General features: G+C 42.4%; 1 protein-coding gene across 1 annotated transcript; it reads left to right on the forward strand.

Annotated features, from left to right (window-relative positions):
• Nucleotides 1–946: 946 nt before the first annotated feature.
• Nucleotides 947–11,196, forward strand: LOC134585502 (sialidase-4-like). Its single transcript, XM_063440926.1, has 5 exons — nt 947–1,172; nt 2,473–2,728; nt 8,951–8,953; nt 9,951–10,508; nt 10,617–11,196. The coding sequence occupies exons 1-5, from the start codon at nt 972–974 to the stop codon at nt 11,033–11,035; spliced, it is 1,437 nt and encodes a 478-aa protein (XP_063296996.1). The 5' UTR covers nt 947–971; the 3' UTR covers nt 11,036–11,196.
• Nucleotides 11,197–13,052: the final 1,856 nt, after the last annotated feature.

The following is a 13,052-nucleotide window of genomic DNA, read 5'->3' on the forward strand; positions in this document are numbered from 1 at the left end:
ATTCTGAACGTTCCTCACAGAGATACTCTGTGAGTAGATGCTGAATGGCGCAGAACAGCATTTTGCAGCACACGTGCAATAGCCTCCCAATGCTTTCTTATGGCAATGCATTGTATTGACTAAGATCACGATTGATTATCTCAACTATTGAGGCAAGACTAGCGAGATGTGGGAGAAAAAGTGAGTATACAGCCACTTCAGGACTATAGTGTCAGCAATACATGTCTGCATTTTTTTAACAAATGTAATGTCCCTGCTGACTGCTGTGTTTTTTTTATTTAGTTACTTTCAGTGGCACAACTATCACGGAAACGGGGGTCGCAGCTGCACGTCACTTCAGGGGGCCCAAAACATGGAGGGGTGACTTGGAATGGATGGGGGGAATTGAGACACATGTAAGGGGGGAATGAGACACATGGAAGGGCTGGGGGGATTTCAGACACATGGAAGTGGTAAAAGAGACACATGGAGATGCTGGGAGGAATTGAGACACATGGAGGAGTTGGGGGGAGAATGAGACACATGGAGGGGTTGAGACACGTGAAGGAGCTGTGGAGGAGAATGAGACACGTGGAGATGCTGGGGGGAATTGAGACACATGGAGGAGTTGGGGGGGAGAATGAGACACATGGAGGGGTTGAGACACGTGAAGGAGCTGTGGAGGAGAATGAGACATGTGGAGATGCTGGGGGGAATTGAGACACATGGAGGAGTTGGGGGGAGAATGAGACACATGGAGGGGCTGGGGAGGAGAATTAGACACATGGAAGAGATGGGTGGGAATGAGAGACATGGGGAGCGGGGACAGAGCAATTTTTGCACCAGGGTACGGTGGTTTCTAGTTATACCTCCGGTTACTTTGTTTTGATAAATTGTAAAACCATGGCCAGATAGAAGAGTAATGAGGCAGTTTTTTTTATATTTGTGTCTGCAGGCTGTTCTTATTTGTTGTCCAACAAGTCCTGTAGGACATGGGGTCTCGCCATGTTCCTGCTCGTACTGTGCTTTTTGAGAAGGAGAAGAATGGTGTAACATATCGTGTTCCAGCCCTGCTCTATATTCCACGCTGGGCCACCATGTTGGCATTTGCTGAAGAGAGGCTGAGTGCAGATGATGCCCACGCTAACCTGCTGGTGTTAAGACGTGGAAAGTTCTACCGTAACTATGTGGAGGTCAGTGGAAGTAAGAGGAGGGTTTGGACTCCAAACACTTCAGTGATGCAAGTGTTAAAGCATTCCTCATATGGTAGATAAAATAGTAGCTGAGATGTTCTGACTGATTCCCAATATCTATTAAAAGTAGACATGAGCAATTTGTTTCATTCCAAATCGAATTTCGAATCAAAACAAAGTATTTGTTTCAATAAGGATATCAAATTAGGGACTTATCTACTAAGAAACTGTAAGAGCAAAATTAATAAAAGGGCTCATCTTAATTTTGCTTTTTCAGCTGTTTGGTAGATAGCCTGTTTAATTTGGCATCCTTACTTAGGATTCTACTAAGCAACTCAAAAAAAGCTACATTTTAAAAAGTGCTTTTATTCCTAAAGGATAACTATAGGCACCCAGAGAATTTAATTGAGATTCTGGGTGCTATGGGCAGCGCTGTGTGGGATGCAAGGTAAGTTAACTGTCGAGGAGAATTTTAACACTTGGGGGGAGGAGCCTAGTCACGTAAATGGTGACAAGGGCCCTATAGCATTAGAAGGACTTTTCTTAATTTTGATCTTTCAACTGTTTAGTAAATAGCTCCCTTACATTCTGCATACATGTAGTACATACATTCTATACACATATATGTGATTGCCATATTTAAGGGTAGGAAGCTGTGTTTAGTTGATAGCTCACTATTTTGGTATGGCAATCCCACATATAGCTGCATGTATATGGAATGTATATGCTGCATCTAAACATAATGTACATGCTGCGTGTATACAGAATGCATGTGATACCTGTATATAAAATGTATGTGATATACACAGTATAGCACTGCCCCCGACGCCGCAAGGGAGCTATCTTCTTAACAGGGGAAAGATCAAAATAGTGCGAGGAACACAGCTTTGTATTCCTGGCACTCTACTATCCATTTGACGCCAATGGATCAGCCTTGACACTTTGTTTTATAATTTCATGTCAGGATGACCTCTTAGTCTTTTTATATTGCAGTTATCATGAAAAGTGCTGGGACGTTCAAATTTACGTTCAATTACTACCAAATGAATATGTATATATGGCATTGTAGCCATATCCATTATGCCCATGCATCCATTCATCTGGCCAAGAGTAATAGTCCATTCTAATTTAACTTAAAATTACTTACTTCATAAAACAAACAAAATACTTGCAGAAAATATATTCCATCTTTAGAATTTTGTATTCTCTCTTTATTTTTTGCTCTCATCATATTGAGTTGATTGTTGTAATTATATGGCCATATTAAAAAATATTATAAAGTATATTGTATTTCTGGCAGTGGGAGGATATGCGAGCAGTGGAGAGAGCACATCTGCCAGGCCATCGTTCCATGAACCCTTGCCCAATCTATGATGATTTCACTGGGCAACTCTTCCTTTTCTTCATTGCAGTCCTGGGCAGGACTACGGAATCCTACCAGATCACCACAGGGCGCAACCTCGCTCGCCTGTGCTACGTTACAAGCTTAGACCATGGAAAAAGCTGGAGCAACGTCACGGACCTGACTGTAGAGGTTATAGGCAAGTCCATAAAAGGTGAATAGATCTCAAATTTCATCATGTGGAACATAAGGTAGGTAAGGTAGATAAACAGAAAAAAGTATCACCACAGTGTGAATGTGTTTAGTGGATACTAAGCATAAAATATACTTATCTTAAAAATAAATGGAACAGCCTCCCCAGGTCATTACCCAGAAAAAATTACCTTTACATAGCGAAATATATAGAAACCAGAAACATTTGGGATACGGCTGTAAAATCTAAATAAGGAACAAAATAAGATATATAGTGTAATACAGTTATTATGAACAGATATGCGCTCAATAGAGTACACTCACAAGATAAAGATGGTTACTGCACTCAAAGGTGCCTCCCCTGATGTTATTGAGGGGCTATTGATCCCTTCTGTTGGTCCAATGTAGTAGATGTAAGACAGGACTTCAATAGATTGAGATGTAAAAAATCAGCTGCTTTATTAATAGGTGAACAGTCACCCATAAATAATGAAGTTAAAAAACAAAGGTCCTATGCGTTTCGTTCCCAGTACTGGAACTTCCTCAGGGACCATAAAAATTTAAATCAATACAATAGCAATAACAGTGACAAAGCAGCCTAATACCCCCACACCAGGGCCGGACTGGGAAAAAAATTCGGCCCGGGCATTTTTCAAACAGAGCGGCCCCCTAAGAAGGGGGCAGGGCCAGAGAGGGTGTGTTTTGTCATCACTAATGACAAGCAGGCCCCCTCTCAAAGTGAGCATATTGGTTCAATGCGCAGAGGCCCGCCGAAGAGCTCTGGCATTAAAAAAAAGGCCCTGTATTTGTTCTGCGCAGCGCAAGCAAATTTAATAACATGCTTGCGCTGTGTTTGCTTTTAAATTGTCTCTGGTGTCTCCACAAATGGGATACCAGAAGACAAAAGGGCCAGGAAAGTGTATGGTGCATGTGTTTGGAGCCTGCTTGAGGGATTGCGTGTGTGTAGAGTGTGGTGTGGTATTGTGTAAATAGGTCAATTTCATTTGTGTTTGTGGTGTAATATGTGTGGCTAGGGGCTGTGAAGAGTGTGTGTATAGGGGGCATAGTGTTATAGGGGATGTAGCGAGTGTGTGCATACGGGCTGTAGTGTGTGTGTATAGGTGACGTAGTGTGTGTAGGGGTTGTAGAGAGGGTGTGTTTAGAGAATGTTGTATGTGTTTGCTGACAAGGAATGTAGTGTGTGTGTAGGTGTTGCAGTGTGTGTGTAGGAGATCTAGTGTATAAAGGACCCAGAGTGTGTATAGAAGATTGTGTGTGTGTGTGTGTGTGTGTGTAGAGGATTAAGAGTGCATATAGGGTAAGGGATCTAGCATGTATCTGGAGCGTAATGTGTGTAGTGGTGCAGTGTGAGGGGTGCTGTAGTGTAATTGTAATATATATATATATATATATATATATATGTGTGCTGTACATGTGTGGGTGTGTGCTGTGTGAGCGAGGGTGCTGTCTGTCTGAGGGAACTGTGTCTGTCTGAGGGTGTTGTGTGCATCTGAGGGTGCTGAGTGCATCTGAGGGTGCTGTGTGTCTGAGGGTGCTGTGTGTGTCTGAGGGTGCTGTGTGTGTCTGGGGGATGCTGTGTGTGTCTGGGGGATGCTGTGTGTGTCTGGGGGTGCTGTGTGTGTCTGGGTGCTGTGTGTGTCTGGGGGTGCTGTGTGTGTCTGGGAGCTGTGTGTGTCTGGGGGTGCTGTGTATGAGGGGCAGGCCCGGTGGGCGCGATGGCCGTGGGCCGAGGCCGGCAGGGGAGATCACAGGATCTCCCCTGCCAGCCCTTGCAGGGCCAGCGCTACCCGAGCACCGGCCGCATCTCAGTGCCTGTGGGCCGGTGAGGGAGATCTTTGCAAAGAACAGTCAGGAATAGCCGAGGTCAAGGGACACAGAAATAGACACAGCGATAAGGAAAAGCCAGGGGTCAGGGATGCCAGAAAACAGGGAAGTCAAAATCAACGCCAAAGTCAAATTACCAGAATAACCAGAATCAATAACGCGCTCTCGGACAATCACAAGGGAAACCACAACAGGGCACTGAGCAAGAGAAAAACTGGGCCTGTGGATCTGATTGGTTGTAACCAGCCTTTGACCCCAAAGGCAGTTACTAGGTAGTTACTATGATTGCTGCTCACCTCCTGTAGATAGATTGCTGCTCAGCACCTGAGGATAGATTGCTGCTCACCTCCTGTAGATAGATTGCTGCTCTGCACAACTTTTCCTGTAAAGACAGTAATGTTGCTCGGCACAACCTTTCCTGTCTGAACAGTAAATTCCATTAATCACATTTTTATAGCGGATGAATACGTGACAGTCTGGGTGCAAATCACTTATGCCAAAATATAGGTATCAAGGAAAGTGCAGTCACAGGAATTTGTAAATAAATCTTTTTTTATTGCTTTATTTTGGATTTTTTATTGTGGAATTATACATGTGTGGAATTTTCAGTCCTCTATGGAAATTTTCGTCTCAAGGTCTTTAGAAAAGTCTCATAGAGGACTGAAACATCGACACGTTTTGTAGTGTATAATTGCACAATAAAACTTCAATATTTATTTACAAAGTCCTGTGAGTGCATTTCGCCAATTTAGAATTTTTTCCAGCTGAGGAAGCCCATTGGCAAAACGCATCCTGGAGGAACAGATAAAACCCTAAGAAAGTTTGGATGTAAAGGAGGGAGAGGGTCGCCTTAACAGACTCTAAGGCGCAAGAACCTGAGCTAAGTTGTTTTTTAGCTCAGAAAATTGTGAGTCGACATTTGGCACTTTTTTCACACTTCCTTTCTTATATACAGTTTTCACTATGTTGTGTATTTTTTATTTTATATTTAAAGGTATATACAGAATTACCGGTACCTCTAGAAAGAGAATATTAGTTTTAAGGTACACCCTTTGAAATGGGTGAACAAAATATCCAAAAATCACCCAGATCAGAGCAAGGGTTCAGGAAATTCCTGGAAGTCTCTTTTGACCGACCGCACCCATGTTTTCATGCCCAAAACAGTTCCAGAGAATTAGGCTATGCGGCCGGTCTATTTCAAAAAGTCAAAGTACCATTCGAATTACCAAACGGAACTGTGAATGCACATAGTCTGTGTGTGTCTCTTGTTCGTGGAATTCAACTCACCGAATGCCGTTCGTCTCCTGTTCGAATAGTCGAAGTTTCCTGGAAGGTAAGTTTTGAGCGGTGTTCGTGCCGTCGCGTGTCTGATTTGAGTTCCATGAACTCGACGACAAAACACAGCTGAACCCCGTTTGACCGAATAAAATGGCCACCGCCACATGTTCGAATGTCGAATGGTGGCCACTTCGACTACTTCAACACTAGTGCTGTATCCAAGGTGCCACTTCGACTACTTCAAAAGTTAAAGTACATTGTGCCAAGTCCCAATAGGCACAATTAGGATCTCTCAGACAAAATAAATTAAAGGGGCTATAGTCACAGGGCAAAAGTGTGGCAAGTAGTCCCCTCCAAGACCCAGTGGCGAAGTTGCTTTTGTCACAACATAGCCTTATATAATATTGGTATATTTATTTTTCTAATTTAAAGTATTGGTTCTTTCAAAGTAAAACATTTAACTGTATAGTAAGCATACCCACATGCAGACACAGACAATCTCACTGTCACAAGCTCATTGAGGCACAGGCTCACAGACAGACAATCTTATTGATATACATACACTCATTGATATAAAAACACAAGCTCAATGATGCACACAAATAGGCCCACTGACAGACAATCTGACTGACACACACAGACAAGCTTATTGGCACACACACAAGCTTACTACAGACAAGCTCACTGTCATACCTACACACATGCTCACTGACACCCACGCTGATACACACATGCTCACTACAGACAAGCTCACTGAAGCACACATGCTCCCTACAGTTAAACTCACTGACACACATCCTCCCTACAGACAAGCTCACTGACACCCACACACACATGTTCACTGACATCTACATACTCACTACAGACAAGCACACTGATGCATACATGCTCTCTACAGAGGAGCTCACTGACGCACACATGCTCACTACAGACAAGCTCACTGAAGCACACATGGTCCCTACAGAAAAACTCACTGACACACGCATGCTCCCTACAGACAAGTTCACTGGTACACACACTCACTACATACAAGCTCACTGATGCACACACGCTCACTACAGACAAGCTCACTGTCATACACATGCTCACCACAGACAAGCCCACTGACACAAACACATACAATCTCGCTCACTAGCAGCCACACACACAAGCTCACTCAGGAGAAGGCACACACACACAAGCTCACTCACTAGCAGGCACGCACACATACAAGCTCACTCACTAGTAGCAACACACACACAGACAAACTCACTCACTAGCAGCCACACACACACAAGCACACTCAGGAGCAGGCACACACATACACACACATACACACACAAGCTCACTCGGGAGCAGGCACACACACACACAAGCTCACTCACTAGCAGGCATACACACACAATCACTGACATGGCTGAAGCTTACCTGGCCCTGGCAAATGAAGTTGACATTTTGTGGCCTCTTTCTTCCAGAGAGGTCAGCAACATGTGAACGGGGCGAAGCTTTGTGTGGGGGCGGGGTTTCTGTTTAAGAAGTGGTGCTTACATGCAGGGGCGGGGCACGCGGTCAAAATGTATATACATTTTGAAGGGAGACTGACAGGTCTCCCTCCGACCGCCAGTTGCCTAATTGCGGATGCACCAGCCCCCAGCTCCTCCCTCTTTACTATCCTCGTACTGACACAGGCTAGCACAATCCAAGGCTAAAATACTTAAATTACATTAGCCTGATGATTTGGGCTGTCTGCCTGGCCCCAGGTGCCACAGCCCACCGCAAAATTTTCTGTTATCCCGGTGGGCCAGTCCAGCCCTGGGTGCATGTGGGCTGATGTGTGCAGAATCCAGCAAGTCATGGGACAGAATCAAATTCCAGGGGTAGAGTCCCTAGAGTCACATCAGCTTTTTTATTTCAAAATTCTTTATTTTTATTTTGAATTAAAAGTCAGTATATACATATACAAAGATGGTTTAGAGTGAAGCATAAAGGTTTGTTACAGTGTAGTACAGGCTCCGAGTGCACAGCTCACCTGTATGGGCATGACCATTAGATGGCCTCGGACAGCAATAGGATCATGTCTATACAGTGATTAGTTTCAGAGTGTACATGTGTAGTGTCCCGTAATACTAAGTTCACTTATGGTAAAGACATTTCTACAAGACATTTTAGTTAGGATATTTTGTGATCTGTTGAGTTGGTTTGACCTCTGTTTAAAGTAGTCCCCCCTCGAAGAGTTCTTTGGTTTCAGTTATAAATATGTGTTACCTTAGTTAGGGTCGGCCTGATGAGGAGAGTGTTTCTTAATTCTAGACCACAGTTGGTTGGCTAAGGGATTGGGGGATTCACTTATTGTCTTCTCCTGCCTGGGTTTTGTGTCCGAAGGTGATGTGGTGGTGGTCGATGGTATGGCCCTGAGTTATTTAGCACATCAGCTTTCAACTTCACTAGCAACCACTGATACAGGTGCTATATGCATCCACGTGAAATAAATTTTGGTGGTGGTGAGATAACGGTTAGAAGCTTTGACTGTTTGTGCTCATTTTAAGTTATTAGAAATACTAAGAAATACTGAACACAAAATAAACCTGTATAACATGTTTCGTACGTGTGTGTTGAAGTTTATAGCCTTACGTGCTAGTTTAAGTTTGCTAACAACATGTTTTTGCATCACCATGATTCCCTCATATCATGAAATGTCACAGTATACACATTGCAAGAGGTAAGGGTTTTACCAGTCAAGATTCTAGAGTAAAATGGTACTTCCCCTTTTACCTACTTTATATGTCTTAAATTCAATTAAATCCATCATTTTGTAGTTGGCAAACAAGTAGATATTGACTGGATTAAATAAAGTTACAGCAAAAATGGGAAAATATCAGTACAAATAGACTCCCTCATAAGAAAAACTCACATATCTCTTGTGTAACATACAAAATTTTATTTAAAAAAATAGAGAACCAAGAGATCAAATATAAATAAAAGTCACAAAATGAATGTCTTTTGTAGTCCTTAAACAAGCTATGATAAGTGCTTACTGGAACCTGTTATTAGCATAGGCAGTCAACTAATTCTCCTAACTGGAGAACAGGGCCTGCAACATGCGGCAGCAGAGGGCAATGACTAGAGGGCTGCTCACAAATAGGAGGTGTGAGGAGCAACAGTGTCCAGCCACTCTTCACACTACCACAGATTTGGGGGAGGTAAAGGAAGCACCAGCATACTGGGAGATATGGAGAGGAGTGAGAGGTTGATGAAGGGGAGAGAGGAAGATGGAGCTGGGAGATTGAGATGTGATAGGGGGAGCTCAGACGAGAGAGGGAGACACTTCCTGTAAGCAGAGAATTCCAGAGCAGCAGGGCCACCGTCAGGAGGTTTTATAATTATTATTTTTGGTATTTATATAGCGCCAACTTATTCTACAGCACTTTACAATATTATACAGAGGGAAATATAACTATAAATTAGACTGTGCTAGCCTTTGAGTTTGACATGCTTGCCTTACAAGATACAGCCTCTCCATATGCATGGCAACACTGGAATCAAGTGATGTCCGATCTATTCCTCCTAGTGCTCAGAGGAGGCCATGCGAGAAGACAGAAACTGCCCATCACAGTACCCTGAGTACAGCACGCCATCGATGCTGACTGTTTCTGTGTGGCTGTCAGTGTGTGTGTGTCTATTAGTATGTGTGTCTGTTAGTGTGTGTATGCCTAGAAGTGTGTGTGTGTATGTTTGCCTGTGCATGGCTGTAAGGCATGTGTGTATTTTTTTCAGTGTGTCTAACATTGAGAATCACTGTGTGAGTGTATGTCTGTGCAGCAGTTTGTATCTGGTCTTACAAAGTCTAGAGCCATCCTTGAAATAGAACATATCTTCTACAACATATCTTCTTTTTAGGAATCAGCAGTTCATTTTAAATATGGAGGGTTTACGAATAGCTTACATCAGCTTATTTAAAGACTACAAAGAAAATTAGTTTTGTAACTTTATTTTATGTTTAAGCCTTCGAGAGTGTTCTCTATTTAAAATTATATCTTGTATTGTGTGATTTAATAAAAAACACTGGGAAATACCAAAATAAAGTTTTAGTGTGGGCAAAAGACAGAATTATAATTCATGTTTCTTTCTGTAACTTTTTTCAGAGTGGGCAACATTTGCTTTAGGACCTGGTCACGGCATACAACTAAAATCCGGTCGACTACTTGTTCCTGCTTACACCTACCACATCGAATGCAGAGACTGCTTTGGAATACTTTGCCGTACCACTCCACGAGCCTTTGCCTTTCGCAGTGATGATCATGGCAAAAATTGGAAGTTGGGAGAGCTTGTCCCAAATCTGCAGACGGTGGAGTGCCAGTTGGTGTCAGTGGATGAGGAAGATGGGAATAATGTTTTGTACTGCAATGCCAGGAGCCCACTGGGCTTTCGAGTACATGCTTTGAGCTCTGATGAGGGCATAGTGTTCCAGCCAGGGCAACTAATTGAGAAGTTGGTGGAGACGCCCAATGGGTGCCATGGAAGTGTCATTGGTTTTCCTGCTCCACTAAGTTTATACTCCAGATTTAATACAAATAAACTCATACTAGGAGGTTTAAAGAGTAATAAAGCTTCAGAAATGCAACACTGTTGCAAGAAAAAGCATCATGTCAAACAACCTAAAAGGTTTGGAGAAAATGTACTTTTGTCCAATCAATACAGCAGTGTCAGTAACTTAATGTTTCACAAGCAATGTCTTGGTATGGAGCAAGCTTGTAATGGTGGCAATCAGGCTCTTCTGTGTTCTGAATCATCAACCTTTGTGGAGTTAGAATTCCTCCAGAAGCAGAAAGAGACTTTTTGTACAGATCAGAAATTCCAGACTCCTACCTGGGTACTCTACTCCCATCCCACAAGTTCTCAGTCAAGGGTAAATCTGGGAGTTTACCTTAGCCCATATCCTCGTGATGCTGACAGCTGGGCAGGCCCTTGGGTTATTTATGAGGGACCCAGTGCTTATTCAGATCTGGCATACTTGGAACTTTCTTCAGGTGAATTGGGTGGAACTGGCTCTCCTCCAGTCATTGCCTTTGCATGCCTCTATGAAAACGGTCTTATTTCGCCTTATGAACAAATATCATTTAGCATCTTCACACTGTATGAGGTTATCCAAAGCTTACCTCCAAACTCGTTGGTCTTCCATGAAAAGCAAAATGAAGACAGGCAGAAAGTAAACTGTGTAATGTCTTAGGTCTTACTTAAGCTGATTTCACTTTTGTTTAATAGATCAACTGATTGAAAAAAAATCTAATAAGAGTGTCACATAGGTTTTTAAATTCAGAACAAACTTGGAAACTGTTCGGTGTCACTAGGGATAGCAATAGGAAAATCCCATAATCTTCTAATAGAGGCTGTATTAATCAATCTTTAATTAACTTGATGGTCAATGAAGAAGGAAGGCTTGAATACCTTAACATGTACACCTTGGAGAGAAAGGAGAGAGAATATGTGACCAACACCTTCCAGTAGATTACTGACTGAAGAAAGTTGAAGCAGTTTCAATAAAAAAATAAAAATGAATAGAACACAAGGCTGTGATTTAAAGGATTTCTCCAACCACCATGACCACTTCGGTGATTTGATGTTGTCATGGTGGTAGGAGTGAATATGTGGTGAGTATGTGTAGTGTTTCTGCTTGAAACACTGTACTTACTGAGATATTTGTCATTTTGTGTTGGGGCTAGTTGCACCCCCAACAAATGTGTTATTGGCAGCCCAAAACTCTGTTCTGGGCTGCCAATGTCATTTCTGTGCATATTTTGCATCTGTCATCAACGTACACAGCATGCTGGTGACAAACATGTCAATCTTCCCCACTGCAGGTGGAGAGCCTGCAAATCGAAGATTGATCACCTCTCTCTCCCACTGTGTGCTCCCAGCTGTCTCCTTATGTTGCCCTCAGATTTTGCCCTCCCTGCTTATGGAAGTGTCACCTGTAGCTGTCCCACTCCTAAATGTTTCTTATTAACAAAATAAGGTTAAACATGTTTTTACTTATATATGATTAATTGAGTGGGCTCAATGAGAATGTAGATCTGCACTAACCAAACTATGATATTGTAGGAGAAGGAGAGAAGTTGCTTCTTGGCTTGCCAATATGTATTGGCAGTTTTGTAGATGTTTATTAATTCTGCATGTTAAAGGATCACTATAGGGTCAGGAACACAAACATGTATTCCTGATCCTATAGTGTTAAAACCACTATCTAGTCCCCCTGGGCCCCTCATACCTCCATAAATATAGCAAAATCTTACTGTATTCAAGCCAGAAGCTGTAGATCTGCATGCTGTTCGACTCAGAAAAACAAGCTGTCTGCTGACATCATCAGAAGTGGTAGCCTGATCCAATCACAATGCTTCCCCATAGGATTGGCTGAGACTGACAAGGAGGCAAATCAGGGGCAGAGCCAGCATGATTCAAACACAGCCCTGGCCAATCAGCATCTTCTCATAGAGATGAATTGAATCAATAAATCTCTATGAGGAAAGTTCAGTGTCTGCATGCAGAGGGTGGCGACACTGAATGTTTGGATGCATTTTAGGCAGCCATGACCCAGGAAGGATCTCTAACAGCCATCTGAGGAGTGGCCAGTGAAGTTATCACTAGGCTGTAATGTATGCACTGCATTTTCTCTGAAAAGACCGTGTTTACAGCAAAAAGCCTGAAGGTAATATAAACTGTCAATAAACTGTCATTGTTCTGGTGACTATAGTGTCCCTTTAAAAGAGCCACAAAGTTTAATTCAGCGAGTTCACATCGAGAACTTATGGTGTCTACATGCTAACAGGTAGCACTTTCAAACACTGCCTCAAAGAATGTAGAATTATTAAGCAACATATGGAGTTTTGGCAACCATACCATAGTGTAATGTTGACTAATTATCTGTGTTCTATACATATAAGCTAAAATTTTGTCTAAATTCCACCTCTCAACGTCCTCCATTAAATTTGCTTATATGCAAAAGAAAACACCCAGGATTGCGCAAAATGTTCAGTAAAATTAAGTTTCATTACCTTAAAAGTAACAGAGTCACTTGTCTGCTTTGTTCATATTGGTACAGCAACAGTTCTCTCAATTTTAGACAATCCCCTCTGAAACAACAATAATGGATACTTATTGTACTCTGGTGTAAGAAAACTGTGACAATAGATTTATACCGACTGTCTGGAGACATCTGTTAAAAGATAGGTCGTGTTTCTGTATAAGTA

Source organism: Pelobates fuscus, chromosome 2 (genome assembly GCF_036172605.1).
Source record: "Pelobates fuscus isolate aPelFus1 chromosome 2, aPelFus1.pri, whole genome shotgun sequence".
Lineage (NCBI taxonomy): Eukaryota > Metazoa > Chordata > Amphibia > Anura > Pelobatidae > Pelobates > Pelobates fuscus.